Genomic DNA, 13,238 nt, shown 5'->3' with positions numbered 1-13,238 from the left:
AGTGCCCCAGCCGACATGAGAACCACGAAGAAATTTAGATGGGCTCGCCACGCCACTGCTAGGCAATTGAGAGATTTTTTTTTTATTAGTATAGAAACTACATGGGCCCTTGAAGGGTTTTCACTGTCGCCGCCATGTTCCACGTAAACTACAAGATGGTAACATTCCCCGCCCATGTACGTCAGACTCTGGAGTTTTGCGGACACCCCGCGCCCCCCCTCCCCTGTTGGCGCAGTTTTGAGTAATGCGAAACCCAACTACCTTGCACAGTTTGCTGCGCAACCAGGTGCAACTACAGCGAACGAAAAAACGATTCAGCTAAATATTAGGTGTATTTGTGCATTGAACACTTAGAAGAAGAGCTACGAATTTCTCTCCACTAGTCGGACGCATCACCGAACCACCAGAAGTGCTTGTTGATTCACTCGCCGAAACGACGGCGAAAGCAAGAGAAGATGAAACAGCTCCGCGCTCTGCAAAAAGACTCGAATCGACACTATTTTTGTGTTGTGAATTGCCACTGATGTAAATGACTTCAGTTTTGATAATTTCCACAGCTTTTGCGAAGCATAATGACGAAAGCACTAGATACGGGCCATCGGGAATGTGTCGGGTAAGCGAATCACTCGTGTTCTCTACAGCTGGTCGCATGATAAAGTGCGATAATGTAGGTCTCCTGTTATTGTTCTGAATAGCCTTGACGGAGAACCGTGGCAACTTTGATCATGAAGCTCAACAGATCATCTGACCGCAATGCACACTGTGCAACAGTAAACAGGTGATGCGCGCGATAAACACTGCACACGCTGCAACCACCGATAATCTAAAGCAGTCGCCACACACAGCATTATGCACGTAGGGCTCTGAAGGCTCTAAGTACTGGGTTCAACTAGAAAATGTTAATACCTACGTCACACAAGTAAATCACAAAAGAAGCAAGACCCTATGAGGTTTTTCTTGCCGTTGGTCTCCGAGACTGCCGGGGCTGTCTTGGACGCTTCGGTTTTGCTTTTCGTTGTTCACTGAGAAAGTTGACACGTATGTATCCCCATTTGCAGAATGTATAAATGGAATACATCCATCAACAGAACATTTTAGCAACAGTCCAATGCACAGGAAGCGAGAGATCGATGGAGAATGCAACTGCACAGACAAAAATCGTCAGGACCATTTGTACCGGATAAAGTGAGCTTCGTATCACTGATAGTAAGATAGATTGCTCGTGTATGCATTTCATTGCTTTGGCATCATGTGTATGCCCAAGTGTAACGCACTTGGGTGTTAAATAATGCACGTCGGGGTGCTTGCCTCAAATTCCATGTCATGCTATGCTTGCTTGCGCTTAAATTGCAGCACACCGAAATAACTGAAACATATTGTTACGGTGCATCATCGACAGGAGCAAGCGTGGCACTTAGCGAAGATGAAGAAGATGCCTGTGCGTTAGGCGTTTGCGCGAGACGCAACTCAGACATCTTGTTCGGCTGGCGATTCTCGGTGGACGCTATCCTGTAAGCCAAGACCTCGCCCCGTCACATTTGATGGACGTGCTGGGTAACCGCCTCGCAACGGAACTTCGCAACGGCCGTCGTTTGAAGGGTCATTCCACAACGATGACGGAAAGTACGGCGTCTGCATCTGCTCCTGGTGTTCCTGCGGCCGGAGATGATGCGGTAACTACATCTCCTTCTGCGACCACAACCTTCGTGCTCGAACCCCCGCGGGATCCTGGCACGTTCAGCGGTTCTGGCGATCCAGATGAAGTTGACGTTGAAGATTAGCTGGCAGAGTACGAACGTGTGAGTACTCGATACCGATGGGGCCCGACTCTTATGCTGGCAAACCTGTTATTCTATCTTAGGGGAACCGCCAAATCGTGGTATGAGAACCATGAAACAGAACTTGGGAGTTGGGCAGTGTGCAGGGAGAAAATGTTGGACCTGTTCGGAAAGCCGATTGGAAGAAAAATGGCCGCGAACAAAATGCTCGCGTCTCGGGTGCAGACCTCGACCGAGTCTTACGTCTCCTATATAGAAGATGTGTTGTCGTTGTGTCGCAAAGCCAATGCCGAGATGCCGGAGGCTGACAAGGTCGGGCATATTCTTAAGGGGATTGCGGATGACGCATTCAACCTCCTCATCTGCAAAAATTTTTCTACAGTGGACGCCATTACAAAAGAATGTCGACGCTTTGAGCAAGCGAAGAGCCGGCGGATTAACAGCGTGTTTACCCGCCTTCCGAATATGGCTGCAACATCATCTTGCGAAGACCGTGCAAGAACACAGCCACCACCTCTAGATTCATCGGATCAGGTGACCCGAATTGTACGGCGCAAACTTGAAGCCATTGCCTCTGCTCCGGCTCACAACGCTGCAAGTGACACGACCCCACTCGCTGCTAACATGGTTCAAGCCATCGTCCGCCAAGAACTCGCCAGCATAGGTATTCCCTCGGTGTGCGCTTTGCCCAGCCCACAGCGAGCTTCATGGCGTCCATCCTCGTCCTATCACGAGCAGCAGTTTACGGCCCGATCTCGCGACCCTGCTGCGTGGAGAACCGTCGACAATCGACCAATTTGTTTTCATTGCCGCCGTATCGGTCATGTCGTCCGTTACTTCAATTACCGCTGGTCCTCGCCACCTCGGACTTCATCTCAACCTCACTACCGACAGGACAGCACCCGCTTTGCGTCCGCCGCGCAGCCTTCTCCGCAAAACAACTACAGAAGGTTCAACAGCCGATCTCCGTCACCGCATGGTCGTCAGTCGCGTTCGCCTCCAGGACGTCGCCAGTCGTCTCGCTCACCGCAGACTCGCAGGCCGTCGTCCCCATTCAACCCCGCTCCTGCCTACCCGGAAAACTAAACGGTGCAGCGCCCGGAGGTGACGCTGCATTTTCGACTCCCTCCACAAATCCTCTCTTGACGCTTCCGGCGAGACAAAATTTGTTAGACGTTGCCGTTGACGGTGTGGCTATTTCTGCCCTTAAAGATATTGGAGCGCACATTTCTGTAATGAGCGCGAACCTTCACCGACGCCTACATAAAGTGCTCACGCCTGCCGCTTCCCACAAACTCCGTGTCGCTGATGGGAGGACCCCTGATGTTCAAGGGATGTGCACGGCCCGTGTGTCCATTGCCGGTCATCCTACATTAATTCAGTTTGCCGTCATTGAAATGTGTCCTCATGACTTAATACTTGGTTTGGACTTCCTGTCACGTCATTCTGCGCTCATTGATTGTGCCACTGGTGCTCTTCAGCTTGAACTGATGCAGTTTTCCGATTTTCCAGCTGACTATTCTCCCCGTTTATGCTCTCGTCACCACGTTCGCTTGCCTCCGCAAGCTGCTACATATCTCACTTTGTCGTGCTCACGTCATGTGCCCGATGGTGACTACCTCGTAACTCCTATAGTCGACGTACTGATGGCTCGAGACGTCACCCTTGCTCACACTGTTGTCGCCGTCGTTAATAATACAGTGGTTATACCACTACTCAACGTGAGTCTCTTGACTCAAGTTATTCCACAAGACATGTCTTTGGCCACCCTATCTCCACTTGACAGCTGCAACGTTACTGGTTTGGACACCGATACTACATCCCCCTGTCTTGGCCGCAATTACACTCTGCCTGCAGATGCCATTAACAAAATGATTGCTCCCGACCTCACTGCAGTGCAAGCTGCCAGCCTCCGTAGTCTGCTAACATCATATAGAGACGTTTTCGACTTTGACCACCGCCCTCTCAGCCAAACAACTGCAGTGACTCACCGGATCAACACTGGTGATGCCAGTCCTATACGGCGGCGTCCATATCGCGTATCTCACAAGGAACGCCAAGTAGTTCAAAATGAAGTGGATAAAATGATTACTAAAGACGTAATAGAACCCTCATCCAGCCCCTGGGCCTCCCCAGTCGTGCTCGTTGAGAAGAAGGATGGCAGCTGGCGCTTTTGCGTGGACTATCGCCATTTGAACAAAGTGACCCACAAAGATGTCTACCCTTTGCCTCGGATTGATGACGCCCTCGATTGCCTCCATGGTGCCCAATACTTTTCGTCTATCGACCTTCGGTCCGGCTATTGGCAAATTTCCATCGACCCCATGGATCGTGAAAAAACCGCTTTCGTTACGCCCGACGGCCTCTACCAGTTCAAAGTCATGCCGTTTGGACTGTGTAATGCGCCGGCAACTTTCGAGCGCATGATGGACTCCCTTCTTCAAGGATATAAGTGGTCCATCTGCTTATGTTACTTAGACGATGTCATCGTCTTTTCACCTACCTTTGACAGCCATATAACACGTCTGTCAGCCGTTCTGGATGTTTTTCGAAAAATTGCTCTCCAGCTCAATTCTGCAAAATGCCATTTCGGACGTCGCCAAATCACCATACTCGGCCACCTTGTCAGTGCCGATGGTGTTCAACCAGATCCCGAAAAGGTGCAAGCAGTACAACAATTTACTGAACCACGCTCAACCAAGGACGCCCGAAGTTTTGTAGGGCTATGTTCCTATTTTCGTCGATTTGTCCGCAACTTCGCCGACATCGCTCGACCGCTTACTGATCTCTTAAAGAAGGACGTTTCCTTCGCATGGGGTATAGAGCAAGCGGACGCCTTTTCGGCTCTTATCCAACTGCTGACTAAGCCACCAATACTGGCCCATTTCGACCCAGCATCACCTACAGAGCTTCGGACCGATGCCAGTGGCCATGGAATTGGAGCAGTCCTTGGCCAACGACAGCAAGGGAAGGACCGCGTGATTGCTTACGCCAGTCGTCTTCTTTCACCTGCCGAACGGAAGTTCTCCATCACTGAGCGTGAATGCCTAGCTTTAGTGTGGGCCGTGGCGAAATTCAGGCCTTACCTGTATGGCCGAACTTTTTCCGTTGTTACGGACCATCACGCTCTTTGCTGGCTGTCATCGCTAAAGGACCCATTTGGACGTCTTGGTCGCTGGGCGCTCCGTCTGCAAGAATACTCATTCGTGGTCCACTACAAGTCGGGACGCCTCCACACAGACGCAGACTGTTTGTCACGTTATCCGGTTGAAACGCCCGACTTGACAGACCTTGATTCAGACCCCTGCGTTCTCTCCATCCACGCTTTGGGTGATATCTCCACTGAACAACGACGTGACCCGTCGTTACTCTCCATCATCGAGCGTCTGACCTCTGCTCCAACGGACCCTTCCGTTCGCCTGTTCGAACTGCACGACAACATTCTGTACCGTCGCAGCTTCAACGCTGATGGCCCGAAATTACTACTCGTGCTTCCCCATCACCTGCGTACCAGCGTTCTCGAACAACTACATGACGTACCTACAGCCGGTCACCTAGGCGTCTCTCGTACCTACGATCGTGTGCGACATCGCTTTTTCTGGCCCGGACTGTATCGTTCTGTGGTTCGCTATGTCACTGCTTGACACCGCTGCCAACGCCGCAAGCGCCCCTCTGTGCTACCGTCTGGCCTCCTACAGCCCATTGACATACCGACGGAACCATTCTTCCGTGTTGGCCTTGACCTGTTGGGCCCGTTTCCTACGTCCACCTCCGGAAATAAATGGGTTGCAGTCGCCACAGACTACGCCACACGCTTTGTCATCACTAAAGCACTGCCGACAAGCTGTTCCACTGACGTCGCTGACTTTCTCTTATATGAAGTCATTCTTCATCACGGCGCTCCGCGGCAGCTGCTTACTGATCGAGGAAGGTACTTTCTTTCACGTGTTGTGGATGACATTCTCCGCGCCTGCTCCACTGAGCACAAGCTTACCACCGCTTATCACCCACAGACAAATGGATTGACCGAGCGTTTGAACCGAACGCTGACGCAGATGCTGTCAATGTACGTTTCGCCAGATTACCGTGACTGGGACAAAGCACTCCCCTTTGTCACGTTCGCGTACAATTCTTCACGGCACGACACAGCTAGTTATTCGTCGTTTTATTTGCTATTTGGCCGACATCCAGCATTACCATTTGACACGCTCCTTCCTTCGGCTGCCCCCTTGTCTACTGAGTACGCCAGCGATGTCGTTTCTCGAGCCCATGCAGCCCGTCAGCTTGCCCGTGATCGGCTGCACTTGTCGTAAGCGCACCAAAAAGACTGCTATGACAGTCGCCACCAAAGCGTGCACTTCTCGCCGGGGTCTCTGGTACTTCTCTGGACACCAAACCGCCAAGTCGGCTTGTCAGAGAAGCTACTACCACACTACCATGGCCCCTACAAAGTGTTACGATAACTTAGTGACGTGAGCTACGAGATCGCACCCCTAAACAATGCCTCTTCGACCACCTCACTCCAGACAGACGTTGTACACGTTTCCAGACTAAAACCGTATCACCCTCCTCGTTCGTCGCCGCCGTACTAAGCGCCGTGACGGCGCTTCCGCCGCAGGGGAGTGATGTTACGGTGCATCATCGACAGGAGCAAGCGTGGCACTTAGCGAAGATGAAGAAGACGCCTGTGCGTTAGGCGCTTGCGCGAGAGGCAACTCAGACATCTTGTTCGGCTGCCGATTCTCGATGGACGCTATCCTGTAAGCCAAGACCTCGCCCCGTCACAATATTTTGCGGTGTACCCGCAGTTCACTTTTATGCGCTTCCTACTATTCTGAAGTGAGGTTGGATTGACGTAAGAAGCTTGCCAGGTCCTCTATTTTTAAGAAATCGTGCCTCAAGACCACCGAAACGGGAGGGCCTATGCACGTTCACTTGCGGACGACGTTCTTTGCATTACCCATTTATGGCCGGCACAGTGATGGGGGCGCTGGTGGTGGCGTCCTTTGTCTACACGTTCTACTCGCGCATAAAATTACGCAATCTGGGGTGGTGAGCGCTGCGCAAGCAGAGATTAAATGAGGTGGCTGATCCTCGTCACGTCACTTGGAGGGCGCATGCACTATCCTAACGCGTGTTAGACTTGCCGTCAAATGCTAAAGCAGAGAGGAAGCATGCCGCCCGTCTTGAACAAGCATGAAAAAATACGTGGCCAAAGGGGGGGGGGGGGGGGGGATGGGTCACACGAATCGAGTCCCAGCGGTGAACTGATTTTAAGGGCATGATTGTGATAAGGTGGTGCATGCGCTATCAGCAAGCATCAGCGCGCGGCACATAAACCTTTCTACGTGGTGCGCTCTCAACGGAAGGAGCGGCCGTACGTCCTTTCTTACACCAGCGTTTTCCAGAGTGTCGCGATGTCGGATTCAAAAGGGTTAGCTTTCAACCTTTGTATTACCACAGGGTCGTGAGGTTGACGAAGGCAGCAGCCGCTGTTTTCGTGAGTGAATCTTATTTGGGCAAAGCTGTTTCTGGAAAACAAAACATCACTCTACAAGCAATACAAGTCGTAGACTAATAGCTGCAAATCAAAGCGTCAGCCGTCGATAATCTACCAAGCAGCAAAGTGCATCGGCATTCATACATGTGCCATCGAAGATTCCCGCACTATCGCTAGCAGCTGCGTAAGTTCCAGAACAAACTCTAATATACATGTTGTGCGCGTAATCTCATCGGAAGGTTCTAAGACTATCTAGATCGTTCCCAGTCATTCGGGAGGAGATTGGGCAAGGAAGTGTGACAAACGTAATGGTGCAGTAGCAAAAATAGAAAATGAGTGCGGCATTTCCATTACCATTAAAAATTTTCGCTATTGCAGCGATCACTTCACCGGTGAAACTGATCAATTTTTTCAGTTTATATGGTTTGGCTAACTGTTGTTAAAACATATATAGAGTCGCATAATGAGGTATGCACACAAACACCACCTTAACAAGATTTATGCATGAACCGAAATACGACGCCACCAAACTAATTTGATATGGACGCGGTTGCGCCCTTTGTCTAATCTCACGCGTGTTGCTCGATTGATGATAAAATTCAGCTAAATTTGGCGTTGCACACGAAAATTGCTGTTTTGGTGCAGCAGGTCAGATTGGTGCAGAATGGCGCAAATGGCACAGCACTTCCACCCCTGTGCATAGGAATAATCCTCTACAAAATTGCTCAGCTTATCCCTCAGCCCAACTGCAGATATTGGTGTGTGAAAATATTTTTCATGATGCCTCTTGAAAAGCAGGCACATGCTCAGGGACAACATTTGCCCTTGACAATTTTGACAGTAAAAGCAAGGACAGCTGAATGGACGAAAAAAAAAAAAAAAGGCTTGTACGTACGGTGAAACAAGCTTTATAGGAACAGACTACAGCGCTATGAGGGCTCACAAGAGGTGCAACTGTTGGTGGTGTTCGGCTGAAATAAGGTCTTCACAAATTGAGAAATGATGCTCTGTGCCACTTGCTTCAGCCGTTAAATCCCAAAATACCTGTTTATGCAATTGTGAGATGGTACCCTTATGAGGCAGTGGGACAGTGTTTTTCCACTTTTTGAAAACACTCTCGGGAGTCAGTAGGACATATGCATATGTCCAACTTTTTTTTTCTTTCAGTAAACTACTGGCTTGATTTCAGTGATAGTTATTTCATATTAAATGGGGTTTATTAGTACAAGTACAGCACTTAAGCAGGACGCTTACGAACGCTGTTCGTAGCAGAAACAACTGTCACACGAATGACAGAGTGGATCACAACAGCTAGTGCTCGGCTCTTCAGGCTAATGTCGTGGCCCACTACGGCATATCGCTCTTCTTCCTCCTTACACATACATTTCTTTGTAGTTTATATCAATATAACACAGCAGGTTTTTATATTCCGTGTATAAAATATAGGCTACCTATAAAGGGTGAGCTCCCTATTCTACAGCATCCCACTAAACTTTGTTTCGATCCACACAACATGGTTTCGTCCAAATCAGCTAATGGTACCCAACATCTTTTCACTTCTATGACAAAAATTATTGCTTTGCAATTTTATATACAGGTGGTACTGTAAGGTATTTGCAGTAAAATCTAACAGAAACCATAATTTTATGATAAGAAAAGGTATATGAGAGCTATATTTTATGTTCAAAAGATAACACAATACTAAAATTAATTCTCAAAAAATGAAAATTTAGGCTCTGTTTCTCCTAATGAGCTATTTATCTTTCTTAATGAACCACGACACGTGTTCTTGCAGACCATTGCATATATCCCTCATTTTTATGGCTTCATAACAATATCAAATGAGATCACGATTTAAGTATTGAACTTAAATCATGATGTGTACAAAGTTTCTGTAACAATAACATTAAAAACTGCTGTTAAAAGCTACAACTAACTCACTCCTGTAATATGCTCAGCTCCTACCTGGCCAGTTTCAAGTTTTGTATTAAAGGTTCAAAAATGCTTCCTCAATGCAACAGTACAGATGCACAACTTAGCATTAAAGCAGCATACTTATTCATAAAAAAAAGTGCTGATAAAACCTCTATGAAACTACATTGTGCAAGGTACATTAGAAAAAACATCATATAAGCATTGAATTATACAACATGCAACTTCACATAAAAGCAGAACAAACTATACTCAAATGTCTTTAGAAGTGCAAACACACATTATTAGAGCTATTAGTCTCCCACAAACCAGTACCAACTTTAGGGGCTTTAGCGAAATTTACTGTGACATGATAATAAGTGATTAACGTGAGTGTTTGGGCAAGTTGGCAGTGCATTCATGCTTTTTACCGCGCAGTGTAAATTTTTCTTGACGATGACAAATAAGGCAAGGTGAGGCAGGAAAGAGGGAATTTTTCTGTTTTGTAATTTCTGCTGCATTGTGACCTTGGAGCACTAAATGCATAAGCAAATTCTGCCATGCATGTAAGTCTCCTCACCTGACAGGCTTAAATAGGTTTTTTAAAGGTGGGGAACCAGGTATGGGACCTTGGTGAATGCGTGGCGGCTCCCGCAGTCGTTTCCGCTGTTCAGTGAAGTCAACAAAGTTATCGTGCACTTGGATCCTTTGAGGAGCGATTCCAAATTCCCCCAGGTCCTAAGTAAAAAGAAGTTTCATTTTCAGAAAGAGCAGTGACATCTCTGCAAGCTGGAAAGTGAAGTGCTACCACAACACATTTGATGCACAACAGCCAATTAGACAACTGATTTATTTGGCTCAGCAGTGCTTTTGTTTAGGCAACCTTGTGTGACATCTGTAAAGTTGAACAGCACAAACAATGCCAGCACAACAAGATACATCAGTGCAGGACCAGTGCTGATTCTGTATCCATCTTTATGACACAGGACAAGCACTGGTCCAGTGTCTGTGTGTGTGCTTTCTTGCATCCATGTCTTTCGTACTGTTCAATTTTGCAGCTACACAAGTAAGTGCATGTGCTTTATTCCTTAGAGAGAAAAAAAAACGGTAGATATAAAAGCCAGTTTACAGGACGGCAGAGGGTCCTTTATTTTTGTTTTACTTACCGCTGGTACACCAATTTGATCTATGAAAGCTAAGTTAAGTGAACAAATTTTTAAGCCATACGCATCTAAATTTCATATACGGTATCCTACTCAGTGGCCACAACTATCTCTCTTAAACTAAACATGCAGCAGGAAGAAGCCAAGATGAGTCCAAAAAGACAAATATTTTTTACACAATGTTAACAGAGAGTGAACGAATAGGTTGCGCAGCTGTGGAACAATAGGCTTGAAATGCTGCCCATTAGGTTCTAGAGCACAAGTGTGATCTCTAGGGACTTCTTCCTTTGCACGATCACTGCAAGGTAGTATGCTAAAGTAAACGATATGGCAGGAATTTAGTAGTACTTATTTGCTCTTATTTGACATATACTGTATAATGGAAGTTTTTCACATTTGAATTTGGCCTAAAGGGGACATGACACCCAATTTTCGCTCATAATCTGTATTGGAGGTTCATTCTTGGATGTTCATAAACAAGCTGGCAAAATTTCAAAGCATTTGATTAAGCCCTTAATTTATAATGAATATATTTATGAGCATGCAAGTGGCCTGAGAGTCTGACAACACTGGTGCACTCGCAAGCTGTGATGTAATAAGCCACTTGCTTCATAAGCGTCATTGATATGTCAGGTTTAACGTCCGAACACCACCATATGATTATGAGAAACGCCGTAGTGGAGGGCTCCGGTAATTTCGACCACCTGGGGTTGTTTAACGTGCACCAAAATCTGAGCACATGGGCCTGCAGCATTTTCGCCTCCATCAAAAATGCAGCCGCCGCAGCCGGGATTCGATTCCCCGACCTGCAGATCAGCAGCCGAGCACCTTAGCCACAAGACCACCACGGCGGAGCATTCGTACCCGTCAGCATTCCAGCCAACAATAATGTTGCGTGGCCAGTTGCGTATAAAATAAAGCTAATCCAGCTTGGAATTGAAAATTGCACGATTTGCAGAGGCTGAAACAGCTAGAAGAGGACAACACCTCACGAAGCACACGATGTCACACACATCAGGGCTGGGCAGTAGCGTGATACAAGAGTATCGCGATACTATTTCAGAGATACTTTTGAGTATCTGTGTTTCTATATCGAGATACATATGAAAAATGTATCTGTATTTCAGTAGCAAAATACTTTTACAATGTATCAATAGTATCAAGATACTATGCATGGCACGGGTATCTCGTTACATTTTTATTTTGTGAGAACTTAAGTCTAGACGCATTTTGAGTGCTGTCAAGTGGAGAATGAAGCTTTCTTGCCTTTCTTTCTTTTTTATTTTTGCCACGACAACCAAAGGTGTGCTGTGCTGGTAGGCGACATAAATAGAGCCACAGGTTTTTCCTCAAGCACAGAATGGCCTATGTGATAAAGTGCACGACGCCGCTGACAGCAGGATCGCGGAAGCAGTGTTGTCGGCTTCTGAAAGTGGCTGTCAAGGCCAGTGAAGCATGCCTAATTTTTTTGGGGGTGGCAAGCCATTTTATAATTGCAATTGATACCTGTGATTATGTATTACCCATAATGTACTTTGTAAGTCCCCCCCCCCCGCCCGTTATGTCTCAATGTCACTGAACATACTGTAAAAAACAAAAATTAAACTGCAACATTCCATTGTTGTGCTGTATTGCTTATAAAATTATGTTGCACCAATTAATGTCTTTGTGGAATATTAGTCTCCCCCCCCCCTCTAAAAATGTATGCCTATCTCTGTATTCCGCAATACTTTTTGCGACATTTTTTCATAAGCATCTCCAAAATATAGTGTTACGTCAACGAGAAATGTATTTCAGTGTTCATATTTCGGGCTTTACCTGGCTGTATTTTGATATCTGGGAACTCAGATATGGCTCGAAGTTTAGCAGGATCGGGAAGAATGCCTTCTTTGGAGACAACGTGGCCTAGTATAGTTAGTTTCTAGCGAGAAATAGGCACTTTTTCAAGTTAAGCTGGAGACCGGCATTTTGGACACAGGTCAAAACTTGATGCAACCGTTGTAGATGGGTTGGAAAATCTGGCGCAAAGACGACAATTTCATCTAAATAGCAGAGGCAAATGTGCCACTTCAAGCTGCGTAGGATGCCGTCCATTAAGCATTCATAGGTGGCGGGCACGTTACAGAGACCGAATGGCATTACAGTGAATTCGTACAATCCATCTGGTGTTACAAACGCGGTTTTCGAGCGTTCAGTCTCAGTCATGGGCACTTGCCAGTAGCCAGAGCGGAGATCCAAGGAAGAAAAGAACTCCGCTCCTTGCAAGCAGTCGAGTGCATCATCAATTCATGGCAATGGGTACACATCCTTTCGGGTAATCTTGTCAAGCTGGCGATAATCGACGCAAAATCGTATTGTGCCATCTTTCTTCCAAACAAGGACGACAGGTGATGCCCAAGGACTGTTGGAAGGTTTAATGACACCGCTTTTAAGCATATCATTCACCTGGTCATCAATAAGGCGCCTTTCACTCACCGATATTTGGTAAGGACGCTGTCGAATGGGCGCATGGCTTTCGGTGTCGATAGTATGCGAAACAGTCGTTGTGCGGCCGAGTGCCCTTTCTTGGCAGTCAAAAGAGGAAGAGAAATTGTCGAGCAAGCAAAGAAGTTGGTCTCGTGTCGTCATAAGGTTGCTGGCTATAGCTGGTGTGAAAGATCGCGGTAGTGGCCGAGGAGTTGATGTCTCGAGGGTGGCCATATCAGTAGGGTCGTCCATGGTGTCGAATATCGAAGATGACGCCAGCGGCTCGGCTTTGCCGAAAGTTTCCTGGCGTCGCAAAGTGATTGGCTCGGGCGATAGATTGGTGATGTACATTACAAAGGCGCCTCAACGGAACTCGAGAACAACAAATGGCAATGGCAGTGATCGGCGGTGAACCAGAAG

The 13,238-nt window shown here is 47.3% G+C and overlaps 1 protein-coding gene across 5 annotated transcripts in view; it reads right to left on the bottom strand.

The window, feature by feature from the left end:
• The window catches only part of LOC119176491 (G patch domain-containing protein 1), a 98,793-nt gene that overhangs the window by 68,233 nt on the left and 17,322 nt on the right, over positions 1–13,238 (bottom strand). For all 5 annotated transcript variants that reach the window (XM_037427797.2, XM_037427792.2, XM_037427798.2 and 2 more), the window contains exon 4: positions 9,770–9,927. In XM_037427797.2, the coding sequence (XP_037283694.2) occupies positions 9,770–9,927 (158 nt within the window). The remainder of the gene's footprint in view (positions 1–9,769; positions 9,928–13,238) is intronic.

The sequence above is a fragment of the Rhipicephalus microplus genome, chromosome X (assembly GCF_043290135.1).
Source record: "Rhipicephalus microplus isolate Deutch F79 chromosome X, USDA_Rmic, whole genome shotgun sequence".
Lineage (NCBI taxonomy): Eukaryota > Metazoa > Arthropoda > Arachnida > Ixodida > Ixodidae > Rhipicephalus > Rhipicephalus microplus.
This window is presented reverse-complemented; position numbering and strand designations above follow the sequence as displayed.